The sequence below is a fragment of the Haliaeetus leucocephalus genome, unplaced genomic scaffold, assembly GCF_000737465.1.
Source record: "Haliaeetus leucocephalus isolate CR32 unplaced genomic scaffold, Haliaeetus_leucocephalus-4.0 Scaffold1, whole genome shotgun sequence".
Taxonomy (NCBI): domain Eukaryota; kingdom Metazoa; phylum Chordata; class Aves; order Accipitriformes; family Accipitridae; genus Haliaeetus; species Haliaeetus leucocephalus.
Genome location: NW_010972437.1, coordinates 299,086 through 324,825, shown reverse-complemented (window position 1 = coordinate 324,825; position 25,740 = coordinate 299,086). Strand labels below are relative to the sequence as shown.

General features: G+C 35.4%; 1 protein-coding gene across 1 annotated transcript in view; it reads left to right on the top strand.

Annotated features, from left to right (window-relative positions):
• HIBCH (3-hydroxyisobutyryl-CoA hydrolase) overlaps positions 1 to 25,740 on the top strand; it is a 48,134-nt gene extending 22,394 nt beyond the window's left edge. The window contains exons 7-14 of the mRNA XM_010563869.1: positions 2,813 to 2,891; positions 7,968 to 8,113; positions 9,029 to 9,115; positions 11,050 to 11,108; positions 11,904 to 11,985; positions 18,069 to 18,188; positions 19,399 to 19,432; positions 24,475 to 25,740. Coding sequence (XP_010562171.1) covers positions 2,813 to 2,891; positions 7,968 to 8,113; positions 9,029 to 9,115; positions 11,050 to 11,108; positions 11,904 to 11,985; positions 18,069 to 18,188; positions 19,399 to 19,432; positions 24,475 to 24,590 — 723 coding nt within the window. The 3' untranslated portion in view covers positions 24,591 to 25,740. The remainder of the gene's footprint in view (positions 1 to 2,812; positions 2,892 to 7,967; positions 8,114 to 9,028; positions 9,116 to 11,049; positions 11,109 to 11,903; positions 11,986 to 18,068; positions 18,189 to 19,398; positions 19,433 to 24,474) is intronic.

The following is a 25,740-nucleotide window of genomic DNA, read 5'->3' as shown; positions in this document are numbered from 1 at the left end:
TCTATCCTCTGTATTAGATGGAGAAGGTTAAACACATACAGGGAATGTGTTAAAATAACCATTTAGGAAGTTGTAAACAAATGTATGAAAGCATATGATCACCAGTTTAATAAATTACTGGGGTTTGTACCCTTCAAAGCATTAACTCATTTTTCTCTCCTAATTTTATCTTAATGTTGGATTATTTAGAAATTATCTTCAAAGAAGTAAGGACATATTTGCACCATTTTCTTTATAATGGATAAGAAGAAAATACAGTTTTAGTCTTTTAAATATATATCTGAAATTAAGCTTTTATCTAGACTATAAAACTTCAAGCTATCTAGAAAACAAATCCAATTATGGCTTAAGCACTTGAGAAAGTGAAATCTGATTTAATTACTTCTTTCAAAAGAGAATTACCTCTTTCAACTTTTTATTATTAAAACTCTACAGTTACTTTTATCACTAGAAACAAAACAAGCTTGGGAGAAGCTTTCTTCATGGAGTTCACACTCTAGTCCTTGTTACTTACTATTCAAGCTGAAAATTTGAGTCCTTAAACAAACTTCTGATTGTCTAGAAAATAAGCCAGAAAAATGCTTTATGATAGATAGTATTTGTATTCTTAGATGCAGGATTAGAAAAAAAAATAATTTAAGCATTAGAAAGAGCAAAATGGGCATGATTCTTTTACTTTCATTATCTTTATAAAAAGGTTGTCATTGTTGCTGAACATGCATAAAAATAACAGCAGTCTTTACCAAATGCAGTGAAAGTATGCTGTTATGATATATAAAAAGGTTGGAAGTGATGAAGTCACATTTACATTTCATTTAAGAGTTTTAGAGCTGGTTTAGGAGTGAATGTAGCTTTACACTTGCAAGAGAACTAAATACAAGTCCATTGCCCTTGCTGCTGCTCAGATGAGATCTACAGCCTCTGACCAGTCCTCAAATGAAAGGCCTGAAGGACAGATAAGGGATGAGACATAGGATTGGACCCTATGCAAATAAGATTTGGGTATTTGCTCAAATCCCATTTGCCTCCTTGAAACACCAGTACTTCATGTGTATAGATTTGGCTTAGTCTCTGGATATAAAATGAAGTGTGATAACTAGTTACCTTAAGTGTCCATTTTTCAGGAAATTAGACTGGAATCTTAAAAACTTCATACATCTATATTAAAACTCGACACTGGCAGATATTCATTTTACAGCAAAACCTTGAAGGTGTTTTCAAATTTAGTCATGTATCGCCTTAATGGAACAAGCAGTCACAATTAATTTCTTGCTGGGCAGAATTGTAAGAAAGGCCAGGGAAGAATGTGTGAGAATGGTGTGACGAAATGGATGTAGTTTTTATTAAATTGAGATAACTTTTTAAAATTTTAATGTAAAACACACCCAAAGATCTCTGTGGATAGGCAAAATGAAAAAGATTTTCTACTACATTCTACTCTTCCCTTAAAAGCCTATCAGATATATAATGCAGGTCCAAGCAAGTATCACCCAATTAATCCCACTGTTTTTGATGGAAAGTATGAAATACTGTGAAGACTTTTGTGAAGACTAGTAGCCTTAGCTGGGTAATGTGTCATTTTTCTAGTATCTAAACAATTATAAATGTTACTTAAAAATCTATTACATCTTCATCAGACACTGACTTCTTTTGGCCAATGATATTTAAGATATCTTAGTTCTAACAGCAAAATTGGATGGATAGAATGACTAAGCAAAGGGAAATTTAACAGTGAGGAAAGTAAGCTAAAACAGTGGAAAGGAAGAGAGCAAAAATATTTGTATGAAGAAACTTCTTGTGGAATACTCAGTAGAGGGTTTTGTCTCCAGGTGGGTTCTAACACACATTTCTATTGACATGCATCATGTAGATAAGCTTTGACAAGTGAGACTTCTTTACCCATATGTTGTGGTTATGCCCAGTAATTCAAATATTCTTGGATTACTTCAAATATTATTAATAATTAATAGTAACTTTGTCAGATAACCATTTTTCTTTAAAATTGTCAGTTTGCCTCTTGAACATTTATCTAAATGAAATTAATTTTGTGTGAACTGAAAAAATATATTTTTATTGGGCCTTGCTGCTGCTCACTGCCTAAATCAGAAAATATGATAGACAACACCAGGAGCTCTTCTGCTCTTGAGGGAAGGGACACATCAGGAAGGACTGCTAGAGAAGAGGGCCAGGTGCTTAGAAATGTGAATTCTACGTCTGACTTGGAGAACAAAAGTCCCCAGGTTAAATAATTGAGTTTATAACCACATTGAATTTTAATCAATAATGCCGAAAGCTTTTCCTGCTTAAAGTACTTCTGCATTGATAAAATAGGTAATTATCACATTATAAGAATAGTTAATTATTATTTCTTTTAAAAGGGTTATAATTATAACTTTGTGCAATTCATGTATATTCCAAAGTTAGTTTTGTTGGTGGTTTGAAGTATGTGCAAAAATTATAGTTGGGATAACATTAGCAAAAGGATGTCAACTCCCTTAGTAGTCTAATTGAGAAAATGGGGTCACTCGTTTCTGTTGCTGTCACTCGTGGGTTTTTTAAGTTAATCTCTGTATGACTCATCAGTCTTTTTAAAGCATAGAATGCTATTTCAGCTAAATCATAAAGGTAATATGATGCTTTATTAGCATTTGAACTGTAAAAGGCCTTTTAATATTTTGTTGAGATGTGCATGGTAAATCTAATATTATTTAATTGTAGAGCAAAGCAAGAGGTGTGCTACATAGGATTATGGTTATGATTATTTTTACCAGTAGTTTTATAACTCTGTCCTTTGCTTGTGCTCCATGCATAGGGAGTTGGCCTCTCAGTCCATGGACATTTCCGAGTTGCTACAGAAAAGACACTTTTTGCAATGCCAGAAACAGCAATAGGTAAGTATTTTAACAGATTATCACATGTTAATGTGTTTAAAATTTCACTACTTGTGTAATCATGATGAAATGCCTTTGACTGAAAGCAGTGGTGGTAATGAAAGAAGTTTAAAAAGGAATTGGAGATGACCATATATGGAAAGTATTTTCTCCTATATTAATAGAAATGTATCTGTATTCTGGGAGGTTGATCATTGATGTTCTTAGCCTGGGGTTTACTGTCTATACTGACACAAAGACTGTCAGGATACAATTTTTTAAAAATTGAAGTAGATCTGAGGAACTAAGTCTTTGCTACAGTTGTAGACAGATAAAGTCTGAAGATTCCAGTGCAAGTACGTCAACTTTACATTTGCAACTCAGTACGAGTTGAACTGGCTGTACTACAAGCTTATCTGCAATGTTAATGAGACAGATTTTTAAATTCCAGTTTTTCTTGTAGATTATTAATGTTGTGTACAGATTGTGTGCAGGCAAGATCACAGTCTCTTTTTTTTTTTTTTAAATAGCAACATGTACCTTGTGTGTTTTCTAATGTTTGATCCTACAGCTTCTTTGTCAACTCTTGAGATGTACAAAAGAAAATGTTGTGTCTCAGAGCTATGTGAAGATGGTGGTATGGCTCAAGAAAAGTCAGTCAGATTAAAGTGAACCCTCCTGTGAAATCATTCACATTTCTCTTCAAGACAATCCTGGCACCAACATTGAACCTGTTATTGGCTGGCATACATACTCCATTAATGCTTTCAGTAATGTCCAAGTCCTTTCTCCCTGCTTATCAACAATGTTTATGAAGAGTGCTTAAAACCTATAACCTATCCTGTATTTCTCTCCTGCAAAATTTCTAGTTTCTACATCTTTCCAAGGCAAGGCAGCTGAAGGATGATTGCAGTTGTTCTTATCTTTATGTCCTCAAGCAGCAGAATGAGGCTAGTCTGTAATATGTGGCCCTGTTGAACACATTTATTCAGAATAGAGAACCTTATCTGGTGGTTAAACAGCTTAAATGGCACCATGTCTGGTGCTATTAGGTTTGATCTTAGTTTCACCTCAAAGAATTAGTTGTAAGGAGTAGTGACCACTATTTTCTTACAAGGATTTCCAAACAGTTACATAATATTAAAACTAAGAAATAACATTAAAAAAAATCAGGACTTGGTTCTGAAGAGAGAATAAAAGTTATAAAATTCTGCTTTTGTTGAAAATATTTTAAATACAATAATGTCATTACAACTAAGGTTAAAACACACACTTAGCCAATGATTGGATTTTTGTAGTGCCCCCTGTTAGTAATGCTTAAAAGGTCTAGCATTTTTCATATTTTTAAAGGGTCTCTTACACATATTATCTAATGTTTATTGCTATCCAGCCTGTATGAAACATTTCACAAGACTCATTCTAAAATTCCAAAAATATTAAATGAACTGTGTCAAGTCAAATAAAACATAAACAAGCCCCCAGATATAAGCAAGCTCATTATCATTTTAACTCCTAAAAAAATATTAGAGCAATTCCTGCTAGTTGATAAATGTCATGTAATTTTTCTGAACAATTAAGTGTGGGATGAGAAAAGCAAAAACTATTGCAGCCCTCCAAATATCTTTCTGTGCTGAAGGAAAACTTAGTAAACTAAATAGCTCTAGCATTAATACAACATGAATTTGCTAATCCCCTGAAGTTCATAATCAGTTGTTGTACAAGATACCCATTTGAAAGAAACAATTGTTTTTGGGTTTTTTTTTTAAACTAAACAGAGAGGTTCTTTGGCATATAAAATTATTCTAATAATAAAGATACCTTCTTCACTTTCTTCTTCAAAGGTAGATATGAGTAGTCTTACAGTAACAAAAATTATGTACTTTACATACATTTCTTGTGTTGACAAGAACTTATTTAAACTAAAATAGACTGTGAAGACATGTAAAGGAAAAGCTTAGAACTTGCTTAGGAAAGAAAGTAATTAAAACCGTTTTAGGATCTATTAGAAGTAAAACCACTGAAAACTGTTTGGATTTGAGGGCTTAGCTGTTTTGATCTCTGGTGTATGTTTAAAATGTCTAGCTGTCTAGATATTGTATTAATTGATTTTTTCATATGTTCACTTATTTCAGTAAGCATTACACCTTTTCTGTGAAATGAAAACAAAGCGTTCATTCAGCTGCTACATTTTCACACAGTTATTCTGCATTTATACACAACCATAAATAAAAGGAAGTAGATAGATTTTCCACTGTGCAAATAGAAATAAAAGGCAATTCTAGATTGTAGGAGTCTGAAACTGACATAGATAAGATAAAGCACTGGAAAGCAGCTTAGATGTAGGAGGGTATGGAAAAAACACTGGTGGGAAGAACAAAAGATGAAAGTATATTGTAAGAGGTGGGCTTTAAGGTGGTGGTGTAAAAATAGTGGACACTTTCTTATATATCCACCTAAGTTTTTAGTTTTCTATAAGTCATTTACTAATAAATCTCCAATCACCTCTGCAAGATAAGGTAGCAATGTAGTAGCGCTACCTTTATCTTATGCTTGGCAACTGCAGAGTTTCACAGTTGGGATTACAGTGAAGGATCTTGCATCTGTCTCAGAGCACAGACTGCAAGTCAGCATTGCAGGCATAGGCTTTTATCCTGATCAGCCCAGCAGACGTTCAGTTCTTTTATGTAAGTAGGGATTTGAGAAATAATTGGTAAATGCTATCAAAAAGAAAAAAAAAAATCAAATATATGGAATTTGTTAAGAGGAACCCAGCAGCAAGCAGAAACATATGGGAAGCATTACTGAGAGAATTAGGAGGAATATGTAGAACAGGGACAAGAGGAGTAAAATTATAAGGAAGACAGGGTCCTTGAAAAGGATACAGTAGAAGCTACAGCAGACTATGTTTATGCAATCAAGTAAGTTTAAAGTAGATTAGTTACACCTTCACTAATCCTTTTTGTAAATTCCTTAATAATTAAAGAAACCATTCAATTTAGTTTTATTTGCCTCTAAAGCAACTTAAGCTAATCAACATCATAGTTTATTTAGAACTAATTTCCCCGTGTATGGCCATGTGGAAGGGCCCTATAGATCCCAAGAGGAAGATGGCTTTTCCTCTGGAAACTTACAGGAGCATGGGGAGAATAGTACTTCAGCATCAGTATTTTAATTACAGCAAAGAGGAAAAGGTGGTTGCTGTTGCAGTCCTGGTGGATGAGGAGAAAAATGTAATTGCCTTTTTGCTTTGGAGAGCATTTGTAAGAGAAGTTTCATTTTGAAATGAGGGATTTTTCTGCAGTAATAGGATATCCAAGGGGAGACAGATGAACAGAAACATAAAACTAAATTACAGTCTTGGCATCAACATTATAGATATGATGGCTCAAACTGAGAAGGTAAAATGCAGAGTAGACTATTCAGAATGGGAGTACAGATGAAAAAGAAGGTAAGTGGTGAATTGGGGTTAATACAGCTTAGGGCTTTTAAAGGGTGCCAACAAGACATTCAGCATTTTAGGGGAAGAGCCGTATGTCTGTGGGATGAGGAATAAATCAGTTAATGGCAACACACACATCAGTGGGAATGGGAACAGAATACTACAACTATAACTGATAGGAAGTAGCTCCTAAAACCAACTTTGTGATGTGTTAGAGTCAGCAGAACTAAGAGAGGACCAAGAAGGAACCAGAGGAAAAGCTGAGAGATGGGCAAGAAAGAACATAAGGCAGTGATGAACTGTAAAGATTATTGGGAAAACACTGAAGAGAAGCTGTCTGTAAGAAATCTCCCCTTGATTCCGTCCAAGGGGGAGGAATATTCAGGGACCACTAGTTTCCCACATCTTAAAGTACTTGTAATAGAGTCTTTCTCTTATACATACATTGACTCTTTTGTGACTGAAAGCAATTACTTGTGAGTGAAAAATTACTGCCTTCTGTCAGAACCCCATTTAAACTCCTTATGTACATCTTAATCTTCCCAGTTAATATCTCTGTTTTGGCAAATGTTTTCTGAGTTTCTTATTGCTCATTTGTATTCTTTATTTATTTTCATGCTTCATTTATTCTCTCAAAGTGGAAAAAAAACCCACAACAAAACCAACACCACACCTTTAATTTCTTCAAAACACTTTCAGTTTCATGAATGCCATATTGGTGATTATTTTGAAGTAGTAACTGGACACTGCTTCTTTCCATTTTGATTTCTGAGATTGACACAGCTAAGCTTAAGTTTTCTTAAGTTTAAGTATGTTAAAAGTTACAATAAGCGTTTGAATGTATTTTGTAGGTGATTAATGTATATAACAGAATAAGGTAGATATTGACAAAGTGATGATTTTAAATATTTAAACTTTGATAAAAGTAGTTATATATTTTTCAATTACAACTTTAAAGTCTTATAAATTTTATTCAGAGCTTTGAATTTTTAAAAATTACCCTACTCTGTTGATATAAATAAATAAATAAATAAATAAATGTAAGACAGTCACTAAACTGGGAAATTTTGTAATTTTTTTTAAATTGCAGGTTAGTCATAGTCCCATCAAAGAGCCAGGTATTAGATCAGCATCTCACGCCTCCACCTTCAGGGACACCCTGGCAATATCGTTGATCTATTAATGAATTCTTAGCCCCCAAATTGGTTCAAACGTGGCTGTGCAAGAGGCACTTCATCTTTGTTTGATATTTTTATTGTAATAAAAGATTGCAAAGAAAAAGCAGCATCCAATTTGAGTTTGTAGAAATTATTTCACAATTCTGTTCTGTTCACTTCTGTTTTTTGCTGAGAGCACACTTGATTCTTCAGGCGTCTAAAAATGTCTCAAGTTGTTGGCAAATAGAATGAACACTATTGTCTGGTATATGTTTGTAAATTATGTGCCAGTGGAAAGGATATTTTGGAAGGTGTTCAAGAGTTTGCTTTTAGGAAGGGTTTTGATGACAGAGAAATATCAAACCAAGTCGAGGAGAAACTTGGGCAAGAGAGCTATGCCTAAGTCAGGGAGATGAAAGTGAGACAAGAAGACATAGCTACTAAGTTACATGCATGATTAGGACAAGTTCTCCCTTCACATTTTTGTTTTGTTTATTACAGGCCTTTTTCCTGATGTAGGTGGAGGATATTTCTTGCCAAGACTATCAGGAAAGATTGGCTATTACCTTGCACTAACAGGATTTAGGCTGAAAGGAAGAGATGTCCTAAAAGCTGGCATCGCTACACATTTTGTAGAATCTGAAAAGGTAAGCTGCTAACCAGTGCTAGCAAGTGTGCAGCCTACAGCCATAATAACAAGTTTGAGTTGTGTAGCACACCAATATACTTTTACCAACTTGAGTGTATGCAGAGGCACAATTATATTAGCTGGCCATGCACTGTGAACAGGGATCATTGAGATACTCTCAAGCTGTCATTATAACACTTGCCAACTAGTGACAGCTTTGCTTGGAAGAGGGAGCAAATGTTGCTGTCTTCATGATTCTACTGTTGAAGGGCATGATTTACTGAGCATAATTGAAGTTGCTTGAAAAATTGTACAATCTAGACAACAGTATCTGAAATTAGAGATTATTTATACAACTGCAAAGTTTTTAATCTAGGTTAACACTCCATTAATGTGTTCTTTATCATTCTTCTTAACAGATATCCTATTTGTTTCTTACAGTGGCTGCAAGAAAGTGTAAAAATTAGTATATTTGATAAAGTCAGAGTCATAATGTTCCAGTAACTTGCATGGACATAAGTGAAGGAGACACAATGACTTGCTTTCCTTCTCTGTGTAAAGACCCATGACTGTCATTGTGGAGCTAGTTAGATACCGTTTTGAGCATAGCATGGTTGCCAGGCTCCTGGTCTTTCCTGTCAGACTGTTGTAGGCTGGCTTTACCTGCTGCAGCTGTAGCACTGCATTTGGTGTCTGCTTGGGAAGCAGAGTTCTTTGCTGATCACTGCAGACATAATTAAATCCAGATGGTTCAATACTGAAGAGTGAACTCTGGCTCCTTGTATTGTTTACTTGGTACCTCTTTAAGATCTGTCTGAAAGTTGGGGGGGGTGTTTATATACAGATATACTATATAGTACTGTTACCATAGCAATAATAATCGAAGAAGTACATTTTGTTTTACTTGCTTTTAATTAAATCTTGTTTTTAATAGCTACCTGCCTTAGAGAAAGACCTGATAGCACTGAAATCTCCTTCAACAGAAAATATTGCAGACTTATTGAACTCTTACCATGTGAAGGTAATCTGATCAGTTACTGAAATCAAGCAGAATTGTTAAAATATGTAAATACATATTCTTTTTTATCCATGCTAATGATCATTTGTTCTATGGTTAAAAAATAATGGGTTTCCAAACTCTTTGCACTCCATAAAATACTGATTTGAAGCTCTAATGCCTACAGTGGTCAAAATTAAAATTTAGAAGTCTTTCTTCACTTTTTTTTCATTTTGGATACCCCTCAAATTCCAACTGTGATCAGCTCGCTCTCTTTCTATGTGTGTATGTAAGTTTCCAGCCAGTAGCATGGTGATGCAGAAAATAATACTGCAGCTTAATTTTTCCCCTGTTACTCTTGGATTTCTAGCATGCTTTGCAGAAGGCAAAATAGATATCCACTAGCAGACTGGGAGTTGTACATGATGGCAAGTGCAATATGAGAAGTTAGCCTGAAATTCAGGGATTCTGACGAACACAAACGAGAGGGGTAGAACTACTGGCCTAGTCCAGAGGCTGCAGAAGTTATAGTGCCCATTATTAAATGCTATGCTGCTCACTTGAAGTGGATGTTATGTTTCCATCCTAGAAACTTTCTCTTTATTGACCTTAAGAAATATTTTGCTAGCTTGATGCATTTGATGCAAATTTTAGCATTATTTTGATGCAGACCATCTGCAGTCCAGATTTGAAGCCTGAATTTAAAGGTTCAAGTTGTTCCTTTAATTTCCCAAATATCTTATATGTTTGTAACTTTGAGATAATTGAAAGACTGTGAATAAGCACTGCAGTTATCAATAGGGTAAGCATTAGCAGAGCACAGATACATTGTAGGGAAAGCATCTGAGGTCTTAAAGCAATATTTTCAGGGGGAGAAAGATGCTGTTTTCCCAGTGGGCAAACCCTTAGTTCTCTGTTGATTTTTGGAGGTGAATGTAACTGTATTGTTAATATATAATCAGTATTTGCATGTAACACTGGGCATGAAAATAAAAGGTTTTGGCTTTACAATCAGGTTATTCAGTACCTATTTTAGCTGTTTTGATGTGCATTGTAATTTTATTTCAAAAGAAAGGAAAATTCCGGAGTCAAATCAGGATTCAATATATTCAGTCAATCTAAGTATTACTCCCCAGTTCTTTGGCTTTAAAATGAGCAGTGCCTACTCTTGTTATTTCTGTTTTGGAATTACTAAGTTCATATATCAAGATTAATTAGAAAAATAAATGGGATAAGCTAATTTACATAGTAGTGCTGATTATTTTGACAAAATAGAAAGCTATGAAATAGGAGTGACTATGTGTTTCAGTATACCATGTTACAAGATGACACTAAGTGGAAAAGGAAGCTGTGTATTTTTAGTTAGCAGAGCTGAAATGACAGGGAACCTTTCTCAGCTTCAGTGCTGTTACTGAAACATCTGCTTATGCCCTAAGCCCCTTAATGCCAGAAGGTATGAAACAGTTGACAGCCTTTCCACATAAGGCCAACAGATCTTTCATGCTCTTTAGCTAAGTAAAATTTCGTAAAGTGACAGAGAAAAGATAAGGAAGAGAAATGTATTTTTTGTCCTTTTTTTTAAATACAGATATACATGCCTGTATATTTTTTTAAGATAATAAAACTTTTTTTTTAAACATTCTCAGGTTTTTGAGTTGATGTATCTACACTGGCTTTCTTAACATTTTTGATAGAAAGTTATTGATAGAATAATCATGATTACTTGTGTACAAGATAACCACCCAGTCAAATATGCGTGACATCTTTAACATTCGCAAGATAAAATGACAAGTTCATTTATACACACTGCAAAATTGTAATTCATTAAAAATCTGTCATGAATATTAAATGTTCATTTATAATATTATATTTCTGTAACACAAGTCATTGCAATTTTTCAGTGATAAGCTTTTCAGTCTAAAATAACCAAGTACAATATGTATTTGCTTCTTAAATAGAGCAAAGTTGATCAAGAAAAGGAGTTTGTACTTGATGAACATATGGAGAAGATTAACAGGTATTCAGCAATTTTTCCTCTTTTTTATTCTTTTGGATAGAGAATATGAAGTTAAATCCTGTAACAGTTTGAGTGTTCCACAGATAAGGTGATAGAAATGACATTCAAGTCAGTCATTTAAACTTTTTTGTCTTTAGGGAGCTTTATTTGAAGCTCATTAAATATTTCACTCATCAGTATTTTAAATACTTGAGCATATTTGCCTGATTCATACATTGTTATATTAAGCAGTTACCCTATGGCATATTAAAATGAACATTTTCTATAGCATTTGGTTGGGGATTTGTGAGAGTAATTGTTCAGTTGGACAGGAAATGTTGCATAGCGCATTTACTCATTGGTATAAGGCCATTTGTATGATTGTTTGGAACTTCTGTATTTCAGAAAGGGAAGGAGAAATAAGTGAGAGTGATAAGCAGCAGCTAAAACTTCTGAAGAAGGATGGCAGTAACTAAGTTCAGAGATGATAGATGTTGACACCAAACCAGTAGAATGGAGCTGATATCTGTATTTTTATAACACTTCAAATCTTTAGCTAAGACCAATGGTAATAATTAAAGTTTCTCTATAAATATCAGAGTTTGTAAGTGAGGTTTATTGAAATGCTAGAGATTTGTAAAGGAACAGGAGATGCCTGTCAACTGAATTACTTAAACCAGAACAACAGAGAACACATTGCTAAGAAAAGCCAAATCAGCTGGTTACACTGTTGCCAATTTCTGTGTTACTACCACTTCATATGGAAGAGGAAGGCTGGAGCAGTTAATTCATTTACTAACTTTTTTTTTCTTTTAGTCTTTTTTCAGCAAATAGTATGGAAGAAATTGTTAAAAAATTAAAGCAAGATGGTTCTCCTTTTGCCATTAAGCAGCTAGAGGTAATGTCTTCTATATTATTTTTGTTAGATATTTTAAGTCTGGTTCTTTACTTTCTTATCATGGGGCAGACTTTAATCACCTTATTAACATAACTAATAGTACATAACACCAGTAGGACACTGGACCGAGATCCTCAGGTTCTTACATATAGTCCTGTGGGATTGCAGTAGTTCTACTCAGACAAGACTATTCCTCTGTAAAACGACACAATGTGAATACCATCATATGTTGCATAAAATTATAATCTAGTAAAAAAAACAAACTCCCTTTCCCTTTTCCCCTCCCCATGATCAGGGGGATGTTGGTGACAAAGGTTCCTTTTATAGCTTCTCATTTTATTGCCAAGGGTTGGAATAAAACAGTGCCAGAGCAATATTATTGGTTTTTTCTTTTTTTCCATTCCAGATAATCTCATTTGGGTAAACAGCAAGCAATTTATCATCACAAAGCATTTTTTGATCTTTTTAATGCATTTCTAAGTGTTGGATGTAGTCACTACTCAAAAAACGTACAGTAATACTACCCACATAATACACACTTCAGCCTCAAAAGCAAGAAGCAACTTATATTAATTTATAAGTAGTGTGTGTATTTTCTCTTTTTCCTTTGAAGTATCTGTATTCAGGTACCTTGTAAGAGTTTGTCTTGGAGCTACTAATTGGATAGAACACAAGCATTTCTCCAACAAAAGCTTTCGTTTAACTTTAATTACAGCTCACAGAAGAAATCCTGCTCTTGTAATAAAATAAAAACATCCACCATCTTTGGACTTTCGTTTGAGCAGAATGAATATAATTTTATAATGTAGTATCATTAACATTAGGCATCTTGTCCCAGATACAGAGATACATTTTTGGTTTTAGTTCTTAATTAAAGATTTAACATTTTGTCACTGGAACTCTCAAACAGTTTTTGAGAAAGAAAGTTTTAAAATTATCTTTGTGCCAATCAGTACACCTAGTACACTGCAGGAAGTTTAGCGTATGTATTCTAAAAGCAAAACTGAATGAAAGAGAAAGCTAATTTTTTTGCCCGCTTGTATTCAAATTTAATAGAATAAATTGGTCAAATGAGGTAGTGCCAGAATAATCATTTTATGTGTTTGTAGACCTGATTTCTACTATAGGCTATGATCATGGTTTTCTCCCAAACTATATAGGCTGTATGATTCAGTTCTTCACTTTTTCCCTATGTTATAGATGGCAGGGAAAGTACTTATATTAAGGTTTGTTGAGACCGATAGCATGTTAATAGCAGTCACTTTTGGTGGCTCTTATTGAGTTACTCAGTATTATTGGTGACTCAGTAATGAGTTACAAGGCAGTATGTTATTTGTAGATTTTATAAAGTTTAATATAATTCTGCAGGGGTATTATATTGATTAGTTGCAGTGGAGGTTGAAAACAATAAAAAATTACTTGCATATACCTTTGCCTAAGTTAATTTCGTACAATTTTATGGCACTTTAAAACATAATCAGACCTAGTGGAACTTTTTAAAATAGCATATAGCCTTTAAAGGGTGCTTTGTTCAAAATACAGTTTCTACTACAAAATACACAAGGAGTCTGGAAATACTTTGTTACTGAAATATGTTAACAAGACAGTTTGTTCTGCCACATTTGCTCTAGTTACCCAAACCTGCTGAACTTGCTTCCTTCATCTGCAACCTCATAACTCAGATCTCTCCTACTAAAAAAACCAAAGTTCTTGTTCCTTGTTGTTTAGGGGTGTACCTTTGTTTCCTATTTTTAATTTAGAACTTAAAACTATGTCATCTACTTCAAAGTTATGATTTCATGTAACTGATTTTTTTTTTTAATTCCTGAACAAAAAAACGGCTCTTTTGTTGCTTCTTCGGTTTTCTTATTTCATGTCTTTAATAGGACTTTATAGCAGCTTTTTTTCTTTCTTATAATTTGTAAATGAACGACTGCCCTTGGAGTCAACAGAAGTTCCTCAACAATTGTCTGTTGCCTCTTCTATTGAGGAGATGAGACTGTGCTAATGAGTTGCTTCTGTCCATACAGAAATTTGGGGGGGGGGGAAGAAAACAAACAAAACCAAACACATTTTTTAGCAGATGCAAGGCTTATTAATGTGAACAAGTACTTAAGTTTCAGACAAGTTTCTAACAGCACACATTCTGTACTAAGCAGTAGGATTAAGTAAGCTTGCAGGATCAAATACTTAATTTCTTCTGTGAAAGATCCACAAAACCGAAGAAGGAAAATGTACTTGTGGGGGAAAAAATTTAAAAAGGAATTCAGGTATAAATCTGGCTTTCTCCAGGAAATGCTTGCCAGTTAAACTGGAGGTGCTGTTTTACTAGGGAAGTAGAATTGTAATTAAACTTAATTGTAGCTGGAGGAAGAATGGTAGCTTGCACCCTGGCAGTTGAGCATTTTATACCACCTACAGACAGAGCACTGGCCTGCTGTCACATGGCTCAGAGGAGTGGAGTTCAAAGAACTGGTTAGAGCAGGGAACATGTAGTAAAACCATGACAGTCTGATATTATCAGACATTATCATTGACAGCAGTTTGCTGACTTTTGTGAAGCAAGTCATTTTCCTCATCAGTAGTATCACAGTACCAAGAGTAAATCCATAGACGATAGTTTCCTGTTACTTTGTGAAACCAAGGTTTTACTTTAGTGTCCAGGTACAGGAACAACAGCATGTTCAAATGAAAAATATAGAGACTGTAAAGGATTCAGTGGCAGCAACGTGTATGCTTATTTTCTTTGTTTCCCTCTGTATTTATTATGAAATGTATTAGTAAGCCTGTGGAATAAGCCCTAACTGAAAGTCTAATACAAATACCCTAATTTGGAGGTACACCTTAGCACATCCACACCTTGGACATGCAGATACCTTTTAGTGTTAATAAAATGGAACTACTAGTTCTGCTATAATCCAAGTATGCTGTGAGCTGTGCTATCCCAGGTATCTGGTTCTGTTCAATCTACAGTACTTCTGCTTTTTACTTTCAGAACATGCCTGCTTGGCAGGCTTTCATGTATCTGATACTAAAGTGATTTGCATGAATAAGAAGAATGTAAAGTTGTTAAAATTCTACTTGAGAATGGCTTCATGATTTAAATCACATTTTGAGCCCAGTTACAAATAGGTAGAAAGCTAGACTACTAACACACTTTTTGAACTCATAATAAAATAATTTTTAAAACCTTTTATAGCATTACTTTGTTTTCAGGATTTACAGGAGCCAAAAAGCTTTAATCTGAGTGACAGAATACCACTTCTAATTGGATGAAGTAAGCATGCGGGGTCAAAATCTGAAAAGCATCAGATGTTTGACTTGGTTTTCACATGATGCTTTCTTATAGCTGTTTTTGGCAGGACAGCACACCTTCTGAGCACTGACACTTCATGATTTAATAGCCTTCATTGTTACTGAATGACTTCTAGTATAGTGTGGAAGACACTGCAGAGACTAAGACTTACAAGACACCTTGACTACATCCACTGGTCAGGCTGGGATGCAGACACTAGCTCCTGAAACTTTAAATGGATATGCAGCAAGTGGGTGTGAGAGATTACAGGAACAAAGCTGGATGATATCTTGGTAGGGTTGAATTCAAGTAAAGAAGCATTCTGAAACTGTTAGCAGACCAATAAGAGTGATATAACTGTCCTTAAGTAGGTTTCCTGTGATGCTTTGGCTAGGTACTCATATTTTGTCAAAGCTCATCCAGAACCATTGTCTGGTATGGATGAAAAAATGCTTTGGTATTTCAGGAAGTAGGTGATGGGTATCTTCATCTATTGCAAGGGAAGTAATACACTGGACCTCTGGGAGGTTTTTTTTGTTTGTTTTTAAGTTAAAGAAAGCCTCCTTCAAGGACCCTCAGCAGTTCAGGTCAGAAGCTTTAATGGGCATTGGAAACAAAAGGTGCAGCCACTATTCCAGCTGTTTTTCTTGTAAGGGACTCCACTGAGTCAGTGCCACTTAATTCAGTCACCAAAAAGATAACATCTTTTTGGAATTTGGGTCTATTGCAAATTCAGCTTGTAGCTTTCAGGATTATGTTGAAATCAAGATGGTTTCAAAGAAACTGGAATAGATGTCAAATATTTCTATGAAGATTTCTTTGCATTTTAATACTCCACACTTCAGCCTATCCTATTTCCTTTTCAGGCTTGTTCCCTAGCACCGATCCCCTCCTCCTCTTTGTACGGATAATTTATTTATAGATACACTGGTGACTCATTTTTCTGCAATTACACCTACCCATTTTCTTGCCTTATTCCTCTTCCTTGAGCTTGATTTATGGCAGTGCCTCCTCCACCTTCAACCTCATTGATATGCCATGATAAGGCAGCTGCTGGATGCACTAGACTAGTTAAGTGCTGTTTTCAGATCTTCCTGATTTTAGTGCTTGCTTTGACCAGAAGGAACTCGCCATTACTGTTTCACCTAGGGAGCCATCTGGTTGCACTGTGCATGCCGTTTAACCTGGTCTGAGCAAAGCCTTTCTAATCTAGATGACAAAATGTGAAACTCAAAGGAGAAAAGGTCCAGTTCAAAGGTAAAGCCAGCACATTATGGAAAATAAGGGGTCTAGTTAAGAGTTGCTATCCATCTGAGACCTACATAGTGATGTGTAGCGGTATAGCTGGTTTCTTTATCCGCTGAAAGGCAGCTCATTGTTAGAGAGCTTTACCAGAACTCAGGAAACGTTGACAGTTTGAGCCAGCATTAGTTCTTTCTAAACCAGCTTCTCTCTCAAGTGAAGCGGTCAACATGCAAATAACAGAATGACAGAGCCAGAGCTTTTAAGGTACAATTGCACAGCCTCCTGCTTGTATAGCAATTGCATGTTTTCCAGCTTAACTAGGCAAAATGGGTCACTCCTGTATCAGCTGGTGTCTGGAGAGGGATGAAGAGTAATTGGGAGCAGAAAAAACGTTAATGTTCATGACTGGAAACCTGCCATTTCAGTCTGTGGGTAAGGAGTGTAATGTCTACAAAGAAAATAACGTAAAGAGGCAAATCCTACCATCTGCCACTTTTCAGTAGTGGTAAAAATGTCCTAATTAACAGGAAATGTCTATTGTACTGTGAATAATACAGAGTTTTCAGTTGAGTTTACAGGGGAAGAAGAGTCTTGTTTAGAGCAAGAAAACAAAGATCAGCAACAATAAGATTTAGCTCCTTTCCCCCACAACCCTGAAAGCTTTAAAGCTCAGTTCTGTTTTCTTTACTAGGTTTTTGTCTTTCTCCCCACCTCCCCCTACTGTTTACTGGCATGCTGTTAATTGAAGGATAGTCATGAGAGCCAGATTTACAGCATTTGTTTGTGTGCCTTGAACAGATCCTGTCTGTTGCATAATATTTATAGCCTGTAGCTCTGTCAAAAGGAGGGCAAGACCTCCAAGCTTCCTATCAGTGGAGCAATGTAGGACTAAATTGCTGCAGTATCTGTTGATCCCAGACAGGACACCTGGACAAATACGCATTTATATTTGATTTCTTTTAATATTTTTTTTCTTCCACAATTTTCTTCTTAGTATATTGTCTAGTCTTTGCAGATGATCATAAAGCAACTACTTAAAGTTTGTGGCTAATTTCACTATTACCTTACTACTCTGACTATTGTACCAAATAAAACTTAAATGCTGTACAATACTAATATCAGCTACAATGTCAGTAACGTCTAAGAGCAATTCAGATTATATATATTAAATTAAAAATGGAGTATAATTGCTTGTAACTGTTGCCTTCACTTCTCAAAAGAATCTGTTTGGAAATGGCTTTCACACTGCATTAGGTTCTCTAGCTAGTAGTAATTTGATCATAAATTATGCAACCTTAGGAGTTCTAGGCTTTCCACAAGTCATGGCATACATCCCAGAGATCTTGCTGATAAAAGTTTATGCAAGTAAGTTCATTTAGTGTGACAGCAGGGTGGGAGGGAGCAGAAGGAATAGGTATCACATAAGTAAGCTCAAGGAAAGAGTGCCATCATTTACTTCACAAAGTTTAAAATGCAAAAAAGACAGACTTACAAATGTGTCTAAATTGAAGAGAATAAAAGTAATTGTTAATGTCTTCCTCAGACTATTAATAAGATGTCACCTACATCCTTAAAGATGACTCTCCGACAGCTCAGAGAAGGAGCTTCCATGAGCTTACAAGATGTACTCATGATGGAGTACAGACTGAGCCAAGCATGCATGGTAAGCAAACAGCTGAGCCTTTTGTCTCTTTCCAGCCACAGATGGGTAGCAAGTCCGTCAGAGACTAAGTTTTATATAGATTACATCAAGGGCTCACAATTTATAGGTTTTTATTTTCAGTATCTTTGTGTGTTTGTTAGGCTGTCACTTTCTTTCTTCCAGTTCTATGTCTTTATATGCAACTTGAAGGAGACTACATTAATGATGGTCAGATGGGAATGGTAGAGGGCTTTTGTTAAGAAAACTATGATAATGTTACAATATAGAAAGTTTTGTATTTGGACCATATTTTAAACCTGGTGTTCTTGAACAGATTTCCTATTTAAATTACTTAGTTCTCATTGCCTCAGTTCCCATCAGGATGGGAATACTTGTGTATCATTGCCTTTCAGGAGTGCTGTGATAAATCTATTAAAGAAAACAAGAAGTTTTAGTACTATTTGTAGTAAGGTCTGAGTACTTGGATAACATATGAGGAAGTGACCCTTTCAGTAGAACAGAGTTGCTAACTGAATTATCTGAATGAATTCCTCAAAAAGCTTCCCCATGGTATCATTATTATTAGCTTTGTCACATTTTAAAATAAGATTTTTGTGTGTCTGATTAAATGATTTGTGATGGTTAAAGTAAATGCTTTAAAAAAATATATGTTAAAATTTATCTAATTCTGCTACGTTGTAGTGCCTGACAGAATCCTTGCTGTATCTTTCCTGAAACTAGTATTATGTCTCCATTGCTAGTGAAGCATCCTTAGGGATTGAAATGCTATGTTTACTTTTATAAAAAATAACTGGATCTTTCCAGGATTCCATTTAACTGCAAAGTGTTTCAAGTTTGCAGAATACATCACAATTCCTGAAGAATGGCCCTACTCTGAAGAATTTCTGATCCTATACACCTTAGCCCCCATCATGCAAAACTCCTTAGAAAAATCTATGAGATGTAACACAGAGAGGACTTACATTGCATAAAAGTGGGCTGATTAACTACAGTTCAGACTGATTTTAAGAGCTGTGGCTGCATTTAAGCAAGAGGATATAGAGCTGTTTAATAAGTAAAGAGAAAGTAGGACTAGATGAGAACAGTACAAGTGGGATTTAACTGAATCTTGAAAACTTGCATTTCAAGCAGAAGTGGGATAGGGAGAGATGGGATAAATAGAATCTGTCATGTTATAGCCTTTTTTTTTTTTTTTTTTTAAATCTTTCAGAGAGGCCATGACTTCTATGAAGGGGTTCGAGCAGGTAAGCATGCACACCAAGAACATTTCTCAACCTTAATATGCAAACTCACTGTTGTGTTGCTTCTCTGGAGATAAGAAAAGTGCATGCAGCAACAGCCCAGAGAACACTTGCCAGCTTACTACAGTTTTTGCTTATTGGACTGCTGTATGGCCAAAATTTATTATTTGTTCCAAAGTGTAACAGCCATGCATAATCTCAGTTTCCTAACATTATTTATCCACCTGGTAATGCAGCACCATGAAAAGGTTTCAGAAGTTAATTGGGAAAGTTCAAAATATATTTAACACTGACAGTAGCGAGTAGCTACCTGTATCATTTGTGTGTCCAGATTTAGTGTTGTCACATAGCTGGTTCAGCCAGCTGTAAGATGGTTTAAGACTCAAAGACAAGAACAACTGTTTGTGCAGAAAATTGTTAGAACAGAGACTACTTTCACCTATGTCCAAAATATCTCTGTATAGAGGTATCTTTCTTACTATTAAAAAACTATATATATAAGCTTAATGTTAAATAATTCAGCATTTTAAGGCATTGGTCAAGATAGGTAGTGGTAAAAGTAGAGCAGCAGCTCAGCAAGTTCATCTCGGGGACAGACTTATATTCTGTCCTTGATTCTACTGCTGATTCACTATGCAGTTTGTCAAACCCAGTGTCACATCTGTTAGAAACTGTAATAATTATTTTTGTACTATTCAGCACAAGATGAAACAAAGAGGCATTTCCTTTTCCAAGGAGCTTACAGTACAAGACATTTGGATGAATAACTCTTTGGGGTTGAGGGAACCTGGCTTTTAATTCACACAGATATCTGTCTTTTTAAAGTAGTTTAAAATCCACTTGAGTAGTGGATATTAGTTTGTGTTCACTATTAGTAATACTGTATTAAAGATAGCCTGGGGTAAGAGATGCAAAGTTTGTTTGTACAGCATGGAAAAAGTTTCCAATCTTAATTAATCTTCAGCACTTATTAGCAGAGAGTCCTCTGAAGAATTTACCACATATGTTGAGAAGTACATAGTTTTCATTATGTTGGTAATGGGGACAAAGATATCCTAAGAATATTCTTTTTAAGATATATTCTAAATCACCATATAAGCTGCTGAAATGTAGTTATTCAGGAAGTGAGAAACTCAAAGTCTGAGAGTCAGATGAACACCAAACCAAATTCTCACTTGTAATGCACAAGGTCATTAAATCATGCGGGGATGCGGTAGAGGACAAAAGCAAATCACTTGTCAGTATGGCCAGTAAATTACACAAACTGCTTGTAAAGAAAGAAGCTGCAAGAACAGCAGCTGGGAAGCTTTCTTTTACATAGGATGATGTAGCGAAGGCTTAACTCTATCAGGGGAAGGAAAAAAAAACACCCCACCACCAGAGATCCAGCTGCACTAAGGGGATTGCTAAGAATAATAATTTGTTCTTGAAGTACTTTTTCTCTCCGATTGCTGCATGTTATCTTGTCCTCAGTTTTATCATCTTAAAATTGTTTCTCTTGTTTAAGAGTGGTGAAGATTCTCACTCAAGATAAAGATCACTTTTGTAGTTGGGTCTAATATCAAAAATCATTATCCAACAATGTACTGAGCATCCTTTTTAACAGGAAGTAAGACTATTAAGTATTTACAGGATCAACCATAGTGGATAAAAATAAAAATGATAAAAATGTTGATTTAAGTATTAGCTTTTTCTTTATTAAAACATTACATTCCAAGCATTTAAGAGACAGCTGTTGACCCTGTCTACCACAAGAGGATCTACCACAAAGTAAAGATATAATAATGAGATTTTAGTTTTTGAAGATTGTTTTTCAGCAACAGTGGCCATAGGTCAGGTTTTAATAACAGCTTTTATCTGCTTCAAACCATAATTTTAATAGGCATGCTAGGGAAGTAGTTTGTTTAAAAGCTTTTTAAACCTGCTTTGACCTGAGGTCAAAATTTCATTTTTCTTTTAGCCAGTTTTCTTTCAACCAGACTGAAAAATCTGCTGGCAAACAGTCTTCCCCATTTATGATTCTTGTGATTGGAGCCACTACAGGAAAACCAAAACCCTCAAGGCATGAAATACACAGATCACATTTCATCAACATTTTCCCATATAATGGTAAATGTGGTCTTTGAACACTTTAGGTATCCATTTTTCACCTTGATTTATAGAATAATACATAAACTAAGAAATGCATAGCTCTGAGTAATTTCTGAGAATTTTGGTTTTTTTTAATTCTTACTGCATAAGAAAAGCAGTCATTTTTGGAGTCAGTGCTCAAACACATCCAGGTAGACAACAATCTCAGCAGCCTGAAGGGATAAAAATCTCTTAAATTAGCTTCCTAACTATTTGTGCAGAAAGGTACACTTCAAATGGAATTGTAAAGGCCTTCTACGTATTGCTGATCCTGCAAAGATCTTATTTCCATATGGCTTCTGCCTTGTCTCCTGCAGTGCTAGCAGCTGGCAGATGTGAGCCTTACCTTGGGCACACAAACCCCCTGCAGTCAGCAGGTAGGTAGGTAGATTTCATTGCAACTAACAGGACTTCAGGTACTTAGAAATATCAGTGTTTTGACTGTGCTGAATGAAGCTAAGCTAACAGAACACTAACTGAAGTCCAATAAAGTCACTGCTACTAAACAGAAGGGGGTTGGATTTTTTTTTTAAAGGTAAAACACAAGAACAAACCCTTAATACAATGTCTATGTTCAGTTACTTTTATCTTAATGAACTTCCCTTAGCCTACCTTAGAAGTCTTCAGGATTTTTGTTCCGTTTGTGTAGTGATTGATATCTCAAGCTGGAGAAACACAAAATATACAGAAATTAATGCAGAAAGGGAATATTTTCACAACACTATTAGAAAACAACTATTTTAACTCATATAAGATTAAAGATTTCATTGGAGAGACCATTATGAGCATTCAGTTTATCCACCAGAGTAAAACTGGCCACAGATCCAAACAGAAAGATTAACTTGATTACACAGTAGAGAATTATCAGCAATTACTACTGTATTTCAGAGTTGAAGCTGTAGTAGTATATACATGGACTTCCCCCCCCCAGTTTAAAGCATCTCTAGTAATTGTTGGCTTTTGTGGATAACAGTTAAGACTATTTTAGCCAGATTGTGAACTTCAACTAATGTTGAAGAAAATCATTAGGTAAGTACTACTCCAATAGAATAAATAAAGTTGATTTGGGACAATTATGTATTTTGACCCAAACCAATCAATGGCTTTGCATCACAATGTTTAAAATTAACTTCTAGGATCATAACTTTTCAGTAAGTTACCCAGTTGAATGACTTGGTAAAAATCACTTTTCTACAGCATATTTGTTTTAAAGAATTGCCTGCATGGATTCTACTCTCTGTGGAATTGCAGCTTCTATCTGTATAATGGGTTTCTTTTCAAAATTAGTGTTTATTTGTATCCAAGGAGTCCTTAGTCCTGTATTAGCAGGTAAGTAGATGCAGGGCTCTGATTCTCCTTTCTCTTTGGAGATGCAAACTAAAGAGTTGTGGTGCCTGTATGTCTTCAGCTACAGAAATAGTAATTAGTGCAGTTGTCACTTGAATGGTATTTATTTTCTAGGCATTTTCCAAGTGTTAGCTCTAGAGGTAGAAGTTAAAAAGAAATTTTCAAGACACATTTTTTACCACAAGCTGCCATAACACCTGTCTTTTGATAAGACACAGTCTTTAGGTAGGCATTCTTTCCGCTGAACTTAAAATCCAACTCCTTTGCACATTTCTGATCCTGGGTTGTTCTAGTTTAGTCACCAATAATGAAGTCTGTTTAGAAAGACATGAAAACTTACCAAAAAACCAGCTGTTATTCTTCAAAATATCTAGTCTCTGTGAGTGTCTTCTGTCCACACACCTTTAGAATCATCCTACTCTGAACTCTTTGTCAAACAAACAACCAAATTCCATTCCTAGCAGCAGCACTTGAGAGATGCTTCCTGCCCATCCTCCCTTATATGCTGTGGGCTGTGTTGGTCAGGAGGTCTCCCAGGACACAGGTGCATCTCCAAATCAGTTGCTGATATCACAAATCTGAAGGGAATGTGTGTTGAGGAGGGATGTTGGCTAGTCAGTGCATCCCAGAGAGCCACAGTTACTATAGCTGTTCTTTTTTAATTATAAAAATTTCACATTTTGAATAGCACCTTTATGGGTTTTCTTGGAGCCAGAAGGGTGCTCAGAAGGATGTTCTGGAATTCCATTCATACTGGTCATTCTTACACACAAATAAACTCTTGTCTCATTACTGTTTGCTAGTGCAGCTGTTCTTGCTGACATGCCTTCAACATTCCCGTGATACAAGGAATGCTTTTTGAGAATTGATATTTTCTTGTTATACTTTTACTTGCCATTCATTCACTGATGATTTTATCTTCAGTGGCATATTTTCCAGGATACAGGGTAAAGTATATGTGCTAAGATTATACAAATCTTCACAGTTAAATCTACATATGTCTGCAGTATCTGTCAGTATTTACACATAGATATACTTGATTCTCCCACAAAGATACTCTGCTTTACTCTTTCCTCATCAATTATTTCATTATTAGTTTTTATGATGTGTTTCAATTAGCATTAGGCATTTAACACCTACTTTGAGTCATCTCCTATACTCTACAAAGAATCAGATTTTGCACAGAGGTGTGGAAGTCCTTGTACAAAAGGAGCATCATGCACTGTTCCCAGTTTCACATGAAAAAGCAGAAGTCAGGCAAGAGTAGTAGGTCCAACAGAAAGCACTAATGTCAGGTCTATTCCTTCAAAGCTTGGGCTACTTCTGAAGTGATTCACTGTTCCTTGTATCATCAGGCAATTCCCAGATATGTCTCTAGACAGGTCACAACTCAAGAATTTTTGTTAGAGTAGAAATACATATGTTACAAAACCACTGTCTTCTCCAGAGCATATTGATGTTTCTCCCCCATGCATCCACTGTAGTTGTCTGTCTGGATGCAATCTGAAGTCATATTAATTAGAGGAAGTCTACAAATAACTTTTGTGTTTTTATACTCCACCTGACAGTGCTGACTGACAAAGACCAATCCCCCAGATGGAAGCCAGCTGCTCTAGAAGAAGTCAGTGATGAATTTCTGGACGATTGTTTTAAGCCATTGGGAAACAACGATCTCAAGTTGTAAAGATCAAGCCTATTGATATCTTATACATCTGCTTAATTCTATGATATAAAATTTAATAGCAGTATGATAAAGCTTGACAAGACTCTTTTAGCTAGCCCGGGATTTGTAAGTCTAATTTTTTGCATTCAGGAACATGCTCTTTTGTTATGCTGCCATAATGGCAAAATAATAATATCTCTGGTTAATAAGGGGAAAAATTACTTCAAGGCAAATTGTTATTTTTACTGCTTTACACAATGATTAACATTTAATTTCTGCATCAACTCTTAGTTTAGGAGGAACCTTTGGGGAGAGAGCATAGTTAAGGGATGACCTAATAAGCAAGAAGTCAGGAGACCTTTGTGTTCTTGTCTCTGTCACTGATCTGTTAACTTGGGATTGTGCCTTAGATTCTTCTCTAAACAATGAAAATAAAATATACTTAAAGCTTTAAAACAGAGCTACAAAGGAAAGTGCAAGACGTGCTAAATGCATGGTGTTAAATAGTCTTTTAAATAAAAGGTCAGACTAACACATTATTAGTCTGAGAGCAAGGAATTGTTCTATTGATTTAACATTTGGTCAGTATTCAGTCTTGCTATGTGATGCAGACATTGTTTCAAATGTCATAATATTGCCAGAGCCTGGAGCACACTTCTGCTTGCTTGTAAAACCAAATTTTTTAAATGCCATTAAGCTTGATTGATTGAACTGCAGAATTAGTTTTTCATTATTTCAAAAATTGCTAGTTTTTCCTGGTCTTACAGTGGTAAAGAAAGAACTGTCTCAGACCTTCCTCTGAAAACTAAGCAGCACATTTCCTGTTGATGTGAGTGATTGTCTAATGATTTTAGTGGTAGAGGTCAGCCTGGCCCTAATACTGCAAGTGGCTGGAGTTTATCTATACCAACTAGTCTGAGTTGCCATTTGCTTGTGCCCATGAACATCCTGCCTGCTGGGTGGAAAATTTGTGAAAAGTAGGGGGAACACAGCAATACGTCCTGAAGATAATAGGGGAAAAGGTGAAATATCTGCTGCTACATGGATCGTATAGGTTTTTAACACAACATATCCTAACAAATGTATTTGTTGGAATCAAAATTTAAATATACATCAAAACCCCCTTGTTGTATGTGCATTAAAGGTTGCTGGGTTCTGATACTAATAATAC